This window comes from Phalangium opilio, unplaced genomic scaffold (genome assembly GCF_054372755.1).
Source record: "Phalangium opilio isolate 3A_F unplaced genomic scaffold, DU_Popi_V2 ptg000113l_1, whole genome shotgun sequence".
Taxonomy (NCBI): domain Eukaryota; kingdom Metazoa; phylum Arthropoda; class Arachnida; order Opiliones; family Phalangiidae; genus Phalangium; species Phalangium opilio.
Window position 1 is genome coordinate 7279325 of NW_028324209.1, and position 19059 is coordinate 7298383.

A 19059-nucleotide genomic window follows, 5' to 3' on the forward strand; every position below is an offset into this window, starting at 1 on the left:
AAAAGTTGACATTTCAAAAAAATAAAAAGTACTTCAATATTATTAATAAAATCATAGCTTGGTGAATCTATACAAAGTTCATTCTAAAATTATAAATCAACATTATTATTATAGTATTTTTGTCAAAGACCATTTTAATTAGAGTGTCTGCTGTATAAACATTGTTCACTATTAAATCCATGAGGATATAATTAATTCAAGACCATAAAATAAACCAGTTAAAAAAAAATTTGAAAAAAAAAACTGGATCCAGTTTTGTGATGTCATTCAGTAGATATCATTATTACAGTTAAACGTATTAGATATCATCCTCTAAAAGATGCTTGTGACATATTACCCCAAGCAGAGCAAAACTGTATTGTTTTACTTAACACAAGTGTATAATATAATTCCTTGCAGGAGGTTGACACTCAGGTTTTGAGGTTAGCTTAAAAAGTTCTTTGTTTCAATTGAAATAAAAATCTGAGTTTTTATTTCGTGATTGCAAAAAAAAAAGTCACCCACGATGTAAGGAAGATTGTGTTTAATTTTTATTTGGGCTTGTAGATGTCACCGGTGACGTTGCGTCATAATATATTGCCTTCCCTTTCAAAATTAGCAAAAAATAGGACTTTTTTGAAACTCATCAAAACTGAGTTATGAATACTTTGGGTCACCAAACGCTTACAAATGAAATTAATTATCGCCCATCCACCCCTAGCTCTGACATGCTTTATAAACCCTTGTCTGGTCTAATAACTAGTTCAATTGATAATTTATCTATTTTGTCTATTTAAATAGACCAGAACATGTACATCATGTTTTCAGTTTTACCTGTCCCCCCCACTCACGTCATGATCACTAGTACTCTGCGTCATGCTTTTACGTGACGTAATGCCAAAAGTTATCCAATGATCGCTAGTATTTTGCGTCATGCTGGCACGTGACGTGTTGGCAGAAATTATCCGAAAAATCTATTGTTGCTTCAAATGCCTACCCTTAAAATTGACCCTGAATTCTTTAATGACCACTGTTCTTCAACAAAGGGTCGAAATTGTTAATAAACAGTCAATGTCCAGCGGGGTTCGTTAACCTTAATTTGATACCTGGACAGTCACAATATTTACAAAGAACAAGTGGTTTTTTTTTAACATCTATTGGAATTGTAACCTTGATGTTAAATGATGTTAGTCCTCGTTGTAATTGCAACGAAGCTTTCTGGCATTGTAAATTTGACTTTCTTCCTATCAGCTAATATATCAATAAATCTTTTATCAGATTTTTGTTTGACTTAGCTCTTGTCAGAACTTAAGCTCTGATTGAGGCTGACTACGAGTGTATTTGCTAACCAAATAGTAAATTTGCTTAAGTTTCAAACCATATACCATTATTAATCTTGCAAGAGCTAGAAACATTTTCGAAAATTGTTTTATGATAGGTTTCGCGCATAAAACCGTGTTGAATGCGCATATTTTTTCGAAGAATTTAAATAACGGACTCTACTTGTACAAATCATGAACCTTATTGCTAATTCTACATTAGACTTTGTGGTAAAATGACACCAGTTACCCCTTCGACAGCCGTTACTTTTCAGCTTTCACGATGAAATTAACGTGGTAGTTGTCACAGGAAAACCCACGCACTATCTTCGTATTTCAGAATCGCGATTACGGAGATAACCAAGCACATTTTTTGTTTGTGTGTTATATATTGAAACAACGCGTCTGCTATCAAGTTCCTAGTTTACTTATTAGAATATATATTGGGTTGACACTCGGTGTTATGGAGCGTTGTTTTTAATGTAAAAATATTATATTGAATTGTGACGTCTTTTTGATTCGATTTTTAGCTTGAGGCCTCCTTATGAGCAGCATAGAGTCTTCATCGAGGATGGCATCGCCTACTCCCTCACTGTCAGATTCTTCCTCTTTCGGCGTTCCATCCTTGGCCAGTCTGGGTGATCAGACTCAATTGGAAAATGGAACTTGCGTCGGTGGAACGTGCGGAATTAGTTTGAGTACCAAATGCGGTATGTGTCACGACACGTTCACGTTGCCCAAGGTCTTGTCCTGCTTCCATACCTTCTGCCAACCGTGTTTAGAGAAGGTTCAAGAAACTCCGGATAAATTAAAATGTCCCACTTGCGAGCAAGAGTGCGTTCTACCTTCTCAAGGCGTCCAAGGGTTGCTTTCGGACTACGCCATCAGCAATTTGCTCGAGTCAGCCGCCATGGATGGCACTAGCCTAAACTGCACAGGTTGCAAGAGTAAAGATTCGAACGCGGTGGCCAGATGTTTCGATTGTGCCAACTTTCTCTGTCCTAATTGCGTCATGGCTCATCAGTTCATGCATTGTTTCGAAGGGCATCGGGTTCTTACCCTTGGCGAATTGCAAAATAATAAAGACGAACTGAAGGTGGAGAAACCCGTCACTTGCCCCCGTCACAAAAACGAACTCCTCAAGTTCTTTTGCCGAACCTGCAACTTGCCCATTTGTAAAGAATGCACCGCCTTGGAACATCAGAAAGGGCTTCACGATTACGAATATCTTTCCGATATCGGATCGAAGCAAGTGGAGATTATCAACCATCTTATTGAGGATAGTAAACTCAAGACTAACGATTTGCGGAACGCGTTAAAGACTGTCGAGCATTTTTCGAGTAGACTGCAGATGCAGTATCACAAAGCTCAGAACGAAATTAACGAAACTTTCCAGTTTTACCGATCCATGCTCGAAGAACGAAAACAAGAGACCCTGAAGGAATTGGACAACATTTACAACACCAAGATGGTTTCTCTGACTCTACTAACCGAAAAGGTTCAAGAGAGCATTGACAAGATTCACCAGATGTGCGAATTTGTCGACCGTATCGTCAAGTTTTCCAGTAATACCGAAATACTCATGTTTAAGCAGCTTCTCGACACCAAATTCCAAGTCATCCTAGCCTTCAACCCCGAAGTTAACTTACAAAATGTGGATCTCGAATTCGTTTCCAATTACCAAGCTATCCAAGTCGGGGTCCGCAACACTTTCGGATATATCCGCCACAGTTCGGAAGCCTCGCCACCCGGCAGTAAAGCCCCCGCTCCCATCGCCAGACCAAATGGTGTCGCGCCGTCGCACTCGCCGGTCAACCCGGAGCGATCCTATCAGAATGGTCACATTTTCGAGTCCAACAATATCCTCTCTAAGAGATTTAGTTCCACAAACAACATGGGGCCTTTTTCAACGAGTCTGACCGACGTGAATCCCTATGAGAAATGGTCGAGTGGCAGTAGCGACATCTTCCAAAATGGATCGGACACCTTTTCCATCGCTAGCGATCCCGTTGTCGATCTCTCGACTAAATTCGTTTCGACCAGTATCTATCCGCTGAAGTCTCAGATTAAGAGACAAAAAATGATCTACCATTGCAAGTTTGGTGAATTTGGAGTAATGGAAGGGCAATTTACCGAGCCAAGTGGAGTAGCCGTCAATGCCCAAAACGATATCATCGTGGCTGATACCAATAATCACCGAATTCAGATTTTTGACAAGGAAGGTCGATTTAAGTTCCATTTTGGCGAGTGTGGCAAGAGAGACGGACAGTTACTTTATCCTAATCGAGTTGCCGTTGTCAAGACTTCCGGGGACATCATAGTAACCGAGCGTAGTCCCACCCACCAAATCCAGATTTACAATCAGTACGGTCAATTTGTCCGAAAATTTGGGGCCAATATCCTTCAGCACCCTAGAGGCGTCACCGTAGACAGCAAAGGAAGAGTTATCGTCGTCGAATGCAAGGTCATGAGAGTTATCATCTTCGATCAGATGGGAAACGTTCTACAAAAATTTGGATGCTCGAAACACCTGGAGTTTCCAAACGGAGTCGTTGTCAATGACAAACAAGAGATCTTTATTAGTGACAACAGAGCTCATTGCGTCAAGGTCTTCAACTACGACGGGATCTTCTTAAGACAAATCGGAGGCGAAGGCTTAACCAATTATCCTATCGGCGTTTGCATCAATCAGAATGGAGAGATTTTGGTGGCGGACAACCATAATAACTTCAACATTACGATATTCACGCAAGACGGTCAGTTGGTCAACGCCTTGGAAAGCAAGGTTAAACACGCTCAGTGTTTCGACGTCGCTTTAATGGATGATGGCGCCGTTGTCCTGGCCAGTAAAGATTATCGCCTCTACATTTACCGTTACATGCAAATTCCTGGTATCGGAATTTGAACGTAAAAACCATTGAGCCTTTGAATGAGAGGTAGCCAATTTGAGTCTGCCCTATCAACGAAGCGCGCCGCGTCTATGATAAGCCACTTTTTTCCATATCAGAGACGCGCGTCTTCACCTTCTCGTTTCCTAGACATAAAAATGTATTAAAAATAACGTGGATCGAAACAACAACTACAACAAAAAAAAAATCATTTATATTTATAATTAGCGGTGTCTTAGTGTTTTTACCACAATTGTGATTTGAAGTACGGTATACTGAAGTTGTTTCAACTCCAAAAAAAAAATATTGTTTTTTATATCGAAAAAAGAAGAAATCCCGGGCCGCGGGGGTGACTGCGACTTCATTATAACAATTTTTCTACCAATTCATTGCCAATTTAAGTGAAGTAGTCTTTATATATTCACAAAATGAAAAATTAAAAAGAAAAAAAAAAAATTTCATGGGATGAACAATCTTTCGAGAAGCCCAAGACATTTGTGGATACAATTGTTGAAACTTTTTATTTGTTCTACAGAAAAATACTAAAAAAACAAAAAAATACAAAAAAAATTTGAAACTGGCAGCTGAGTTTTCTCCCCTCGATCTGCGGTTTAAGTAAAAAACACAAAAAATGAAAAACAGTACGCCAGTGGTGAAAATACGACGTTTTTATCTTTCTTCATATTATATTATCTGTTACGAGAAATGGGTATCCAAAGTATTTAAATTTTTCGAATCTTATTATTATTATTATAAAAAAAAATTTTTTGTTTTTGTTTATTTTAGTTTTTTAATTTAATTACGCAACGCCGACGTTTGTTATTAATTATTTTGAAATATTTTTTTCACTATCCAGAGCTGCACATTGAAATAAATAAAAGTTAAAAAAAAAAAAAAAAGGTTCCCACAATCGCATCGCGTACCAAGGTATTTTTTTTTTTTTTTTTTTTTTTTTTTTTTTCCTTTTTTTAAGTTATTAAAAATACTAGAGAAGAGTATCACCGCAGTCAGTGTTTTTAGTCTTTTTAAAATTGTTACATCATTTATATAGAGTATATTAAAGACTAAAAATACACTGTTTTAATTAATTAGATAGTTTTTATTTTCTTTACTATAGCACCTTGGTAAATGAAAATTTATACCGATATCAGTCCCCCCTTACCCCCCTTACCCCCCTTTTTTATTTTATTTAGTTATCAGAATTATTAAAAGAGAAAATAAAATTTCAACGGTGTTATAATTAAAGTTAATGTTTTTTTTTAGTTATCATTCATTATTATAATGCAAAAAAAACAAAAACAAAAGAAAAAAAAAATACTGCTAGTCACTAGTGAATATAATAAATAATAAAATGGAGGTTAGTTTTTTAAGGCTTAATATAAACATCTTCCGAAAAAGCTGGGTTTTCTCAAATAAAATTAAATAAGAATAAGAATACACTGTTAAAATAAGTATTTTGTACCGACGTTAGATTTTTCTGACTGTTTATCTTATTTATTGTGACAAACAAACAAACAAAAGTAAACATGCCAAAGACAGCATGAACTAATATGAAAAAAACTGTACTCTGTGATCTTAAAAAAAAAAAAAAAAAAAAAAAAAACACTTTTTGGGGCCACTTGTTGATATTTGTAGTTGTTAACCATCCAATCAGCATGTTCTATCATGCCTTAAAATAATTAAAAATTAAATAACATTAGCTTTTTTCGGTGCGGCTTAAACTATCTCTCTCTTCCCCCCCTTTTTCAGTCCCACACGCTCTGCTTCAGTAAAAACGAGTTAGTTATTTTTTTTTTTTAAAGAAAAAACGCTAAAAATTGACTTTGTTTTTATAAATATATATATATAAGAAGTATTAGTAGAAATCAGCTTAGTATGGTATTTATAATTTTTTACTGGTTTTTATAAACAGCCGCTTAATTTTAATAATATAATTGGCGATACGCTGTTTTATTAATTAATTAAAGCCAAGAAAAAAATTTGATAAATTTTTTTGGGTGCAGTTGCGAAAAAATTTTAATTAGCAACTTTTTCGATAATTTTTCATTTTTTCCAAATTCCATTAAAACCTATTTAAACAGACACAGGAACGACTAAAGTTGCTTAAAATTAAAAATAGTGTTGAAATGCGTGCAGTTACGCTCAAAAACTTCCACGAAAAAAAAAAAATAATAATGAACGAATTTAAAAGAACAATTTATTCATTTGGTATTAATTATTTAAATATCGAACCTAAAAATTTATCAATTTGATGAGTTTTTAATTTAGTATCGACGTGAATTTAAATTTTAGTATACAAAATTAAGCATTATATAATCATAAATTGATTATTGTTTTTCTGATTTTTCTCGCAATATCAGAAATAACGTAATTATTTTTGTTTGTTACCAATGGATTAAAAATTAGGAAATTCGAAAAGGCAAAAAAAAAACCTAAAAAAACTCGCTCATCCTAAGTATTTTAATTTAAAACACGAACACGAAAAATCGTAACTGAAAAAAATTTTGGAAAAATTTATAAAAAATTTCTTCCATTTAAATATGTGCGAAAAAGTTTCGTTTTCAAACTTGCACTCAAGTCTATTAATATATATATATTCTAATTAGAAATATATATATATTAATAATATGGTAATAATATTAAACTCTGGCACTTCCAGCTGATATTTATAAAAGAAAGAAAAGAAAAAAAGGGTTTTTTGATAGAAATTTATTATTAAAACGTTTTCTGTTCAAATATTTTTTTTTTTTTTTTTGCCTTCTCCCACTCTGAGTGTGCGTGCCAATTTTCTCTGTTAATTTGTTTTTTAATTTTAATTGAGTGTTAATTGATATTTATTTCTTATCCCATTTAAAATTATTCCGGTCTGAACTTACTTGGACTTGTGGTTTTTTTGTTTTTTCTTATCTTTGAAATGATTGTCATAGAGAAATTTTAGTTTGGACAATATTATTACCTTATTCTTTTTTTTTTTGTTGAAAAGTTTTAACTTTACACACGATATGCGTGGTATTATCTGTTAAAAAAAATAATTAAGAGTGCAGTTAAAAGAAAATAATGAAATTAATTAATATTACAGTTCAGTTAAACTAGTCATTGTTTCAAACCCCCCCCCCCCCAACGTATCTACGCTACTTAAAAATTTCAACGCTGTTTTGCAAAATTAATATACAGACACACACTTACGTACGTACGCACTAAATCCCTAAATATTTGTACCACCTTGATCAGATTTGAATAGTTAAGTTACACATACATACCCTTTATATCGTTTAGTTTTTTTTCTCGTATTTTTTTTCTGTTGGCAAAAATTAATTAAATTAGCTGTTAATTATTTTTGTTTTTACAAAAGTTGATCATTAAAGGAATTGTTGAATTTTAATTTTAATCTTTTTATGTTTTTGAACAAATTTGCACAGATCTGATTAGCATTAATTAATTTAATTTTATGGGTTTTTTATTTTTAGATGTAACGTTTTGATTCAAGTAGTTGATGTCACACTTCGAGTTGAGTTAAATATTTGGGTTGAACCATTTATTGTAGTCAAAACGTTGGCTTAGTAAGACTTAAATTGTGCAGATATGGTTAGTAGTACCCAGTGATTTATATTATCGTATTTGTAAAGCTTGACCTTTTCATAATTACTTGGAAAAAATTCAACTTGAGTTAAATCTGATTAACGTGGTTCAAAGGTTACAAATTCTATCATACCAGCCAGGTAATCTAATTGAGTCACAAAACTACTGCCAGTGGTGACAATTCACCCACCAAACATTTCTCGTGTCCTACAAACCCCCCCTTTCCGGAATTAATTGCATATCCGAGTCAAAAATGTTCCTGAGATTAATTAAATAATTAATTAATAATAATTAAATATAAAATTAATGGGTGATATACCTTAATATTTATAACAATTAAAACACCCATTCATAACCGTTTTGTGTTTATGAAGTATAAAAAGATAAAATGGCTCCGATATCAATCAATCAATCAATATCATATCTTGGAATACGTTAAAACATTTTGTATCAATCTAGAATAATATTGGGTCTTCCTTTTTTTAAATGCATTTAATATCCATTAAATTAATGGATCAGTAATAAATAGAGGAATGAGCTAATATTAATATGTAAAGGCAGTAGTAGTAACTTGGGCTGAAATTTTTATGTGCGTAGAAATTATAATAATTAATTAATTAATTAAGTTTTTTTGGTAATTCATGCACGAATCTTCATTGAGAAAGCAATAAGAATTACTGGTTTTTTTTTAAACGAAAAACATCGCAATGTTTTCTTATATATATATGAATATACCGACTATTATTTTTATTAATTGAAATTAAGAAATACTTCTTTTAATTAATTATCACGATGAAAAAACAATGCAAAAATTCTTAATTAGCATTTCTGTGTTTTTTTTAATTAGTTGCTTGTACTAATTAGTTTTAGTAAGTATATATTTCCCTGTTTTGTTTAATTTTCCTTTTATCTTTTGTTAAAACGATCAGCAATAGTTAGTCAACAGTTTTTTATTTGTGTATAAATCATTCCTATTAGTTTTGGATGGTTGTTTTTGTTATGGGTTTAAAAGCAGGGACACGTGACGTGGTCACGTGACGTATAATTCGATATCACCCTAGATATTAAACCCAATTACTTTTTATTTCTCCCTCCTCTTTAATTTAATTTAATTTAATTTAATTGATATAAAATCATCCAATTCTTCAATTAATTAATTTTTCTTTATTTGATCTCAATTTTTTTTTAATTTCTGGTTTAATTATTAATGTTATTACATTTATTATTATTATTATTATTATTATTATTTTTAATTTATAAGCGCGCTGAATTTGTTTAATTAATACCGTTTCCGTATCACTAAATAAAAATATATATATGGATGGAATTTACATACAATGCTACCTAATATCAGTTTATATACACCAATTTAAAATAATATTGCCCCCTAAACCCTGGCTTAATAATAATTAATAATTAGAGCTAGACATTATAATTTGTTTTCTCCACGTATATATATATATGTAACAATACGGAGAAAGATATTGATAGGTCAGTGTGTACAGAAAAGTGTATCATCCGGGAACGATGTCTATAAATAGTTATAATGGAAAGATTCAGCGATTTACTATACTAAATATTCGATTTAAATAACGCTGAATAATTCAAAATGGCCAGAGAATTATTATGGATAATGGCGCTACCGCTATGAGTAGAATTAGGCAAGAAATGTCAAAAAAGACTTCGTGTGCGTACTTCGCATTTTGGGAAATTGTATAGAGGCTTGGGAACCAACCGTACCTTACATAGTCTAGGACTAGATAGACACCAGGCAAATGGTGTCCATTCACTTGTCGATGGAAGAAAGGCAGTTTGGTAATTTGTTAGTTTTGACAAATCTTAATTGAGAGCTAATAACATCATCGTAAATTAAAATGCTCCCATAACTGCGTAGAGTGTATTTAACATGATGAAGTTGAGATATTTGGAACGACGCGGTTAGATAGACACCAGGCAAATGGTGTCCGCATTCACTTGTCGATGGAAGAAAGGCAGTCTGGCAATTTGTTAGTTTTGACAAATCTTAATTGAGAGCTAATAACATCATCGTAAATTAAAATGCTCCCATAACTGCGTAGAGTGTATTTAACATGATGAAGTTGAGATATTTGGAACGACGCGGTTAGATAGACACCAGGCAAATGGTGTCCGTATCCACTTGTCGACGGAAGAAAGGCAGTTTGGTAATTTGTTAGTTTTAACAAATCTTAATTGAGAGCTAATAACATCATCGTAAATTAAAATGCTCCCATAACTGCGTAGAGTGTATTTAACATGATGAAGTTGAGATATTTGGAACGACGCGGTTAGATAGACACCAGGCAAATGGTGTCCGCATTCACTTGTCGATGGAAGAAAGGCAGTCTGGCAATTTGTTAGTTTTGACAAATCTTAATTGAGAGCTAATAACATCATCGTAAATTAAAATGCTCCCATAACTGCGTAGAGTGTATTTAACATGATGAAGTTGAGATATTTGGAACGACGCGGTTAGATAGACACCAGGCAAATGGTGTCCGCATTCACTTGTCGATGGAAGAAAGGCAGTCTGGCAATTTGTTAGTTTTGACAAATCTTAATTGAGAGCTAATAACATCATCGTAAATTAAAATGCTCCCATAACTGCGTAGAGTGTATTTAACATGATGAAGTTACGACGCGGTATACCGAAAATTACATATTATACATACATACATATATCTCGTTTGCACCCAACACCATTGAAATAATATATTAAATACCCCCCAATAAAAAATTAACATTAATTGCTTAATTAAAATGTACAGCACCCCCCCCCCCCCCACATCTTTGCACGTTTGTCGGGAATGTTTTTAATCTCGCTCGATCGATCCTCAGTATTATAAATATTATCTAATCTTATAATAATTAAGACACAATCGAAATTATACTATTTGAAAAATGAATCAATTTCTTTGCGCGCCATATCGCCTATATACTCTTCATTAAGTTTTGATTATGCGTAGATAAAGTTAACTATGGTTAATTGCCTTTCAATGAAATTAAACGTAGCAGGATCCGTTTTTAGAAGGTATTATTACCAAAAAAAAAAACCCTGTAAAATTGGATCCAACTATCATAGTGCGCAAAGTGGGAATGAAATTTTTGGAGGACAATTATTGTGTGTCTGTGTGAATGATGAAGTATTTAATTAAATGATTAAAAAACAAATAATAATTGAAGTTTGAAGTAGATCCTTCCATCGCGTATTTTTCAACGGCACTTATAAACCGTTTGTTGTGGCCGTTATAACTATTGGATTATATATATTTCCCAAAAATTTTTTTATTTTAAATATTAAAAACCCCGGGCCTAATTACTGGGTTTTTTGGAAGGTTCTTTATCATAAAAATAAACAATTCCTAGTGCTCAAAAAATAAATATATGGAAACAAACAAACAAATTCCCCCCCCCCCTTGTTGTGAAACAAACAATACAAATTGTGTCTAAATGATATGATATGATATGAAAAAAAAAACTACTACAATGCCTTCACTTTTATTGTGTGTTTGCATGCGATAAGTATTTTCTCAAAAGAACAAGTAAATTTTTACATAGTGTACACTACCACATGATTATTGCTCCGATGATACATAAAAACGTGAATTGCAAAATAATATATATGTTAAAAACTCGAAACATGGAAGAAAACACATAAAAAATGAAGGAAGAATTATGAAGACAACACTCTCTGAAGATTAATTGAAATTGACGTGTGAAAATTAGTTATTTCATTATCACATAAAAGCTCCATCAAAAAATATTTTTTACTAATTAAGTAATGAAATATGGTAAATAATTAATTGTTTATTTATTTATTTGGGAATACTTGGGAAATGCGCGAGAACCAAACAAATAACAATTAACGTAAACAATATGAGAGATAAATGATATTTTTTTCCTATGGGGTACGTTTTTTAGAAGTATGAAGAAAAAAAAAGGCGCGGTAGCTAAAATTTGTTGGTAACTAGATTTTAGTAATAAATAACAGTTTTTCATTAAAAATAAAAATAAATTGTTTTCCAGCACCCATAATACATTGATGTGCTAGAAAAGTATTTTTGCACATATGAAATTTAAAGGAAGGTATGAAAAAAAAAAAAATAGTAGACGAAAAATACAAAATACAAAAAAATAAAATAGTAGTCAATTTTTATTACGACTCGATCTGTGCCAAGCCAGGTTTTCAAAATTATTGAAAATTGAAAACACGTGGCCTGTTGAATTAAATTTTACATTTTTTCGCGCCTCGATACTGAATATTTGATTGTACTTTGTTGTATATGACTATATCCGGATGAATTATAGTGATTGTATAAATTATTTGTTTTTGAAAATATCGGTTGAATCGCATTGTATGTGTGCTAGGAATATATATATTTTTGCTGAAAAAGTTGATTTTACTTGAAACATAAGTTTTATTCGTTTTGACCAAAAAGTCATTCGCGTTAATAAGAATATGCTAGACTTAATTTTAGACTCTTTATACTTTGTACGAAAAATTGCCCTGAAAAAAGAAAAAAAAAAAAAAAATGTACGATGAGTGCAATTTGGCATAAGTGTTTCGTTCATTCGAAACTAAAATACAGGTGTTGAGTATCACTAAGTAGTACTCATAGTTTCTACATATTCTTCGTAACACAAATAATTTCTTGGTTTTGTAAAAAAACAAAATGGACTAATAAGTTACATTACCACACTCTTTAATTATTTAATATTTCCATAAATCTACCATACAGACATTTACAAAATTATTATAATTACATTTAGTTTTCTGAAGTAGTTTAGCACGTGCAAATTAAGTGTTGTACCTGAAATTGAGAGAATTGCACGTGCAAAAGCTACTTTTTTTCAAATATAAAGAGATAGAATAATTGTACTTTTAACGGAAAGTGTGTTTGGCACTATCGGTCCATTTGTTTTTGGTTTTGTGTACAACTTAAAAATTTAGATTATTTTATTAAAAAATTTTTTTTTTATTAATTGTAGTAGGATTTAGGACGACTAAACCCACCTCATACCTAGATTGTTTTACGGTCACTTTATTATAATTATACGAAGATTTGATGACGAAACTTCACTATATTTGTTTAATTAATATTATTTGCAATGGTTTTTATCGAGTGATTCCATACACCTTTTAATTATTTTTAACTATATAACGTGTTAAATTAATTTTGGACCATTAATTAGAAATTAGTTTTTTTTTTAATTTTAATTAAGTATTTTTTATTGTTTTCTGAAACAAAAAATATTTGTTTTGTTGTTAGTGTTTATCACATATTTTTTTTTGTTAGACATTATTTGTCACAGTTATTTAGGAATCTTTCTATAATTCTAAAATATATATATGGGCCTGAAAGTATTTTTAGTTAAGCCTAAACCCCCATTAATTAAAACTAATTTATAATATAAAGATTTCACCCTATATTGTTATTATTATATTATTATACTATCATTGAATTTACATTAGCTTCAATTCCATATTACTTAATTATAAAAGGCTCACTATCATTTGTAGTTGAAAGAGAAAAAACCTTTTCTTAAACCTAAGCGAAGATTTAATAATGTACGTGTGTGAACGGAAAGTGGTTTAAATAAGTGAATTAACAAAACAAATAATATTATCATCGTGAGTGTATTAAGTCAATTGAATTAACTTAATGAAAGATACATACTTCTAAAGATTTACTTTAAATTTTTTTTATTTCGAAATGTTAGGAATATTTCCTCGTAACTAGTAATGATTACCGAATGATTTATGTTAAGAGCATAAGGGTATCATGTTCTCTTTAAGTATGGGTCTCGCTACCAACACACATCCCCTTTATTAAACGGTTAGGAGCGTCTCCTGGTGACGTATTTTATGTTAAACATAAGTCAATATCTACCGCGTCAACTCCATTTCGGTCAACAAATGAACATCGCGATATAGACCTACCATTCCTCTATTCTGTTAGGGGAGAAGACACTTTTAAACATAGATGGAGCTGTGTTCTTTAATTTCGTCTCGCATGTCCGTAGTATATTCCCCATACTTATTTAGAGTATTATATGGTTATGATTAGATCGAGAAAACGTGAAAATTATCTTCCATTTGACTATACTTCCATCCTAGGTAATGCGCTGATGAAAGTACTTGATTATTTGGTAATCATTACTTGTAACGGGGATAAATTAATTATCCAAGCTAGATTATAGATATACTAAATCGCAAACGAGATACCCTGCAAAATTAATTTAAATTATATTATATTAATTACGTAAGCTTTAACTTATATTGGACAATCAATCATATAGTTAAGCATTTTAGCAATCGACAGACTTAAATTAAAATCAACCCTAAATTGTTTTAGGCTTAGCTAGCAAAATATTTACGGGGCCGGATAATAATATTGTGAGGTGCAGCTTAACCTGAATATTAAAATAAATAAATAAATAAATAAACATACAGTAAATAAAAAATAAAAACTAACATATCTCGCGAAACATTGAATGATAAACAAGAAGTTTTTGAGCGTTTTGGCTGGAAATGTTTGAAAAGTGTGTGTTGGTACGTTTTCGCAATTTTTTCCTCAAAATTCCAAAAAAAAAAAAAAAAAACAAAAACACCCCGAATTGAAAAACAAATTTAAGTTTTTAAAGGTTTGTAATTATTGGTATATGTTTTTTATTTTCGCATAACACGAGTGTTTCTTCACACTATGCAACGTTATCTATCTCTCTATCTTTTCAATTAGAGGTCTTCTCCATTAAACCCAATTTCTCGTGATGTTTCGACAACAATATTTAAAAAAAAAAATAAAAATAAAATAAATAAAAATAATTAAGCAAAAAAAAAATAAAGTTAATAGTGGGAAGGTGTAAGATTTTTTTATCAATTTAAAGAGACCAATTTTTATAGGAAAAAAAAACGTCAAAAAATGAGCGACAAAAGAAAGATTTTTACGTTTCGAGTGTGTTAAATTTTTGTACTAAAATACATTTATCTTTTAAAGATAAAGAAAATACTTAAAAAATAATAAATAAAGGATAAAAAAACACACGACCTTACTTAGTTTTAATATAAAAAAAGAACTGCCTTGGTCTAAAGAAACGAGCGTAAAGGAGACGCTTTGATTATATAACGTTACATTTTAGACGAGAAAGGTTTAAAGACAAAAAAAAATAAATAAACTGTTTTTCTCACGTACTCTAAAAAAGAACAATTTTCCCCCCTATCTATACTCTATATTCTCCAGTGTTTTTTATATATAAAAAACTAACTTGTTGAAACTTCTAAAATAGATCTGTTAAAATATCTTCCAAGTGTTGGCCACTATTTTTATGCTGCAGTCTGTTTTTGTGGAGAAATAAAAAAAAGGATAAACCTGTTGTTTGTAAAACAATTTTTTAAACAATGAAAAATATACATTACTCAAACTCCAAAAAGACAAAAAAAAAATCTCAATAAAATAAAATTCATTAACCTTTCTATAAACGCAAATGTTAAAAAAAAAAACTAATATATGCCTTTTCCGCAGTCTAATGATAAAAAATAGTCAAAAAACTTTGGAATCTTGACTTAATTGTTTTTAACTTAAACACTATTTAAAAGTGAAGCTCGCGCCAATATTTTCCATAAATAATTTAGCACGATACTTAATTTTTAATTGTTAATTATTAATCTTTAACGTTATACTTCTATAACTTTTACCAACGTACCAGAAGTCCATATGCCATGGACTCCCGCTTGTACCAACAAAAAAATAAAAAGGCAAAAAAAAATATATATCTTTCAATTTCTCAATGGCGACAGCTAAAGGCGCTTAGTATGTTTCGCACACCTTGTTAATTTGTTTACGAAGCTCAAAATAAGTTAAATAAAAATGTTAATTATAATATGTTGACAATCAATTTATCCTGTCATAGGTACTTTTACTACAAAAACAAAAACAAATTAACACCGTCTATCAAAATATCAACATTCCAAAGTTTTAAAAAAATAAACCACAAATAATTAATACTCGATAGTTACGTATTAAAAAAAAATAAAACAAAAATATAAAAAAGAAGATAAAAAAAAAATCCAAAAAACAGGGTTGCCATACTATATCGCTTCTCTTTCTTGTAGTCTATCATCATATTAACTGGCTTTTCATATATCTTTTATTTCTATGAATTTTATCTATGAAAAATTAATGGTTATTTATTCTTTTATACAAAATTTCTATAAATCAACAAATTAAATAAAAACCTGTTTCTTTTTTGTTTTTCTTTTTAATCTAAGATTATAGTTCCTGTTAGAACAGTCGTTGAAAAATTAATTTAAAACATTTTTCCTTTGAATTTAATTACAGTGAAATTAAAAGTTTCACATTAATTACCGAATTTCGAAAAAAAAAACAACAAAAAAATGAAGAAATTAAACATTGTTTTTTGCCGTGTACAAATAGATATTCTTAGAAAAGAGAAATTTTGCCAATTAAACGGGGTGCTTCGATCATTCATCTGGTTATTTTTAAAATAATAATGAAAAAAAAAAACAAAAATAAAAAACAAAAACAAACAAAAACAAACAATTGTGAAGATCACTGCCTGGGTGCTCTAAACATAATCGTACTGTTTCTTGAATAATAATAATAATATAATAATAATGAATAATAATAATGATAATAATAATTAACAGTAATTAAGAATGTTGTTATAAGAAAAAAAAACTTAACAAAAATACCATGGTCTGAAAAATATGTGAAATTTTTACAACGACTATGGACAAACTGAAAAAAAAAATTCCCCTGATGGTAAGCGATACGTAATTCTACTTGAAATATTTATTTTCTTTTTTTTTTTAATATAATAAATATTTTCAATTTCAACAATTAACGCGTAAAAAGGAAAAAATAGAAGCGACACGGGGAATCTTTACCTGCCTCCCTTCACCTTGTATGGATCATACTTCGAGAGGTAGGCGGGTTACTTTAATTTAATACGCTCGCTGCGGTTTAACCGAGGCGACGTCAGTAAAGGCGTATGATCAAGTTTCTCTCACATCTCAAAGCATCCTCGCGATACCGTTATGTTTTCCTAGCTAGTTTTACGTCTTTTACGCGTAGATTCGATCTGCGCAGTAACACGATTAATTTAATTTTAACATTGCAATTAACTTGACGTAATCTACAATTGGAAATGTTTACTATATTTCTGACTGATTAGTTAAGGGATAAATAAATAAATAAATGGAAGTTAGTTCAAATCGCCTGAAATGTGCCTAGTCATACATTCATAATTGTTTTAATAGCTAGATGTGAAGTAATTTTCTATATGAATGTTCCACCTCGCACACAAGGTGGCGTTGTGATTTTTTCGTGAAAAACATAACCAAAATCGTATCGTGGGGAATTAAGTAACCTTTGAAATAGTTTGTTATAAAAATTTCGAACTTTTTTCGGATACTCGCGTATGATTTGCAAAGTTTTTTAAACTTTATTTTATATAGGGCCTACCTACCGTAACGTAAAAACATTAAGGATTTATACTGGTTTTTTTTTTCCTTGAATAATTTTCTCACTGTGCATTTCTAGGCTTTGTGTTAGCATTACGATAAGTAACTTAACTGAAATAAGTATGTCCCTTCCTTAATGAATGAAAGTGTCTTCGAGGAATTGCCACACTTTTTGGTGTTACGTTACTTACGCCACAATAACGTAAAATCCAACTAATATAAAAACTAAATTTTAATAAATAAATAAATATACAAATAACTAATTTATAAATAAAATTGTGTGGAGTCTGCTTATAACAACACACCAGTATGTTGGAGATTAATATTTGAAGCGAGTCGCGGTGTCACTATATGTGTAATAATAAATAAAATAATAAAAAATAATAAATAAATAACTACGGTTCACACGCGTATAGTAGCGTAATAAAGTACATGTAGGTTTTTACGATAAAAATATGATCGTTGTTATAATCAGCTACTCTTCATTAATTCATTATTATTATTTTAAGGAATTAACTTATTTTTAATTATTATGTTTTTATAAATAATTTGATAATTAATAACCTACGTTTTTTTAAACAACTATTGATATTTGCACCAGGAATTATAGTTATTTTTGTTTTTAATTAACGATACTTATTTTTAATGTTATAAAAAAGTTATAAAAAAAAACATAGTGCATACGTAATATAATGAACTCGTGTCCTGATAGGGAATAAAGTTTGAGATATTTTCATATTTTCCTAAGGGTATTCAAAATAAATGAAAGAATTATTAAAAAAATTAAATACAAAGAATGATCATTTTGCAGGTTTCTTATCCTTATAGAATTAAATCAGTGCATTCCTACCATCGCGCGGGAATAGAGAACCATATAACTCGCTAAACAAAGAGTCATTTGTCCGTTTTTTAATAAATGTTTTAATTTATAACAATCGCATTCATTGTAAATGTTTTGTCTTTCATATGTTTGTTACATGACTGTATTAATGCGGCATTCAATAAATATTTTTGTTTGCAAAAGATACACGTGGTTTCATTTATTTTATTCTATTGTTAACAACAATGAATGATTGTACATTTTAGGAGTTCATCTTTGCCAATTTGATTCGTTTTCATTTTTAAGGTAAGCAGCAGCTTGCGGTCTTCGCTGAGTTTATTAAGGATATCATTAAGTGCCCGAGCCAACCGTTGTATACCTCAAGGTGAACCTGTAAGTTATGCTATCCCAGCTTGTTTTTATAGGAACTAGCCATGAACTACTAGCAAATAAGCCTTTTCGGTGTAGAAAAAGGGGGTAGGCAACCCCTCAGTATTGCGACATACAAGGGGTTGACGCATAACCGTCTCTGCGCAATCTCTGGAGTCTGGACCCAAAGTGCCTATAGCGCAGGCGCCGAAAAGCGAGATTCCCCTCCCCCCCGAGTCTTTCCCTCTTTAGTTACGTCGAAGACCACTTAGATACAACTAAAGAGGGAAAGACACGGGGGTAAAACTTTGCCTTCCATCTCGCCTTCTGGCGACCGCGATACTGCTCTGCTGTTTCCGTGTCCCGATGCTGAGGGATGGCTACCCTTCTTTTACATCGAAATGGTCTATCGCGATTTTCTTATAGAGTGCTGTCAGTTGTGACGTCAGATCCAAGGTTAAACGTCACGAGTCTGCCTTTAGCAATGGGCGGCCATGACAGTTACCGTTTTTTCTTAATGGGAAAACAGTATGGGTGACGTCACACCGGCGCTTCTGACAGCACTCTATACGAGGTTGGGGTTGGAGCATGGTTGACGTCTGG

General features: G+C 31.2%; 1 protein-coding gene across 5 annotated transcripts in view; it reads left to right on the forward strand.

Annotated features, from left to right (window-relative positions):
* The window catches only part of brat (tripartite motif-containing protein brain tumor), a 29802-nt gene extending 11510 nt beyond the window's left edge, over positions 1-18292 (forward strand). For all 5 annotated transcript variants that reach the window (XM_089852831.1, XM_089852830.1, XM_089852834.1 and 2 more), the window contains one exon: positions 1829-18292. In XM_089852831.1, coding sequence (XP_089708957.1) covers positions 1843-4203 — 2361 coding nt within the window. In that variant the 5' untranslated portion in view covers positions 1829-1842 and the 3' untranslated portion in view covers positions 4204-18292. The remainder of the gene's footprint in view (positions 1-1828) is intronic.
* Positions 18293-19059: the final 767 nt, after the last annotated feature.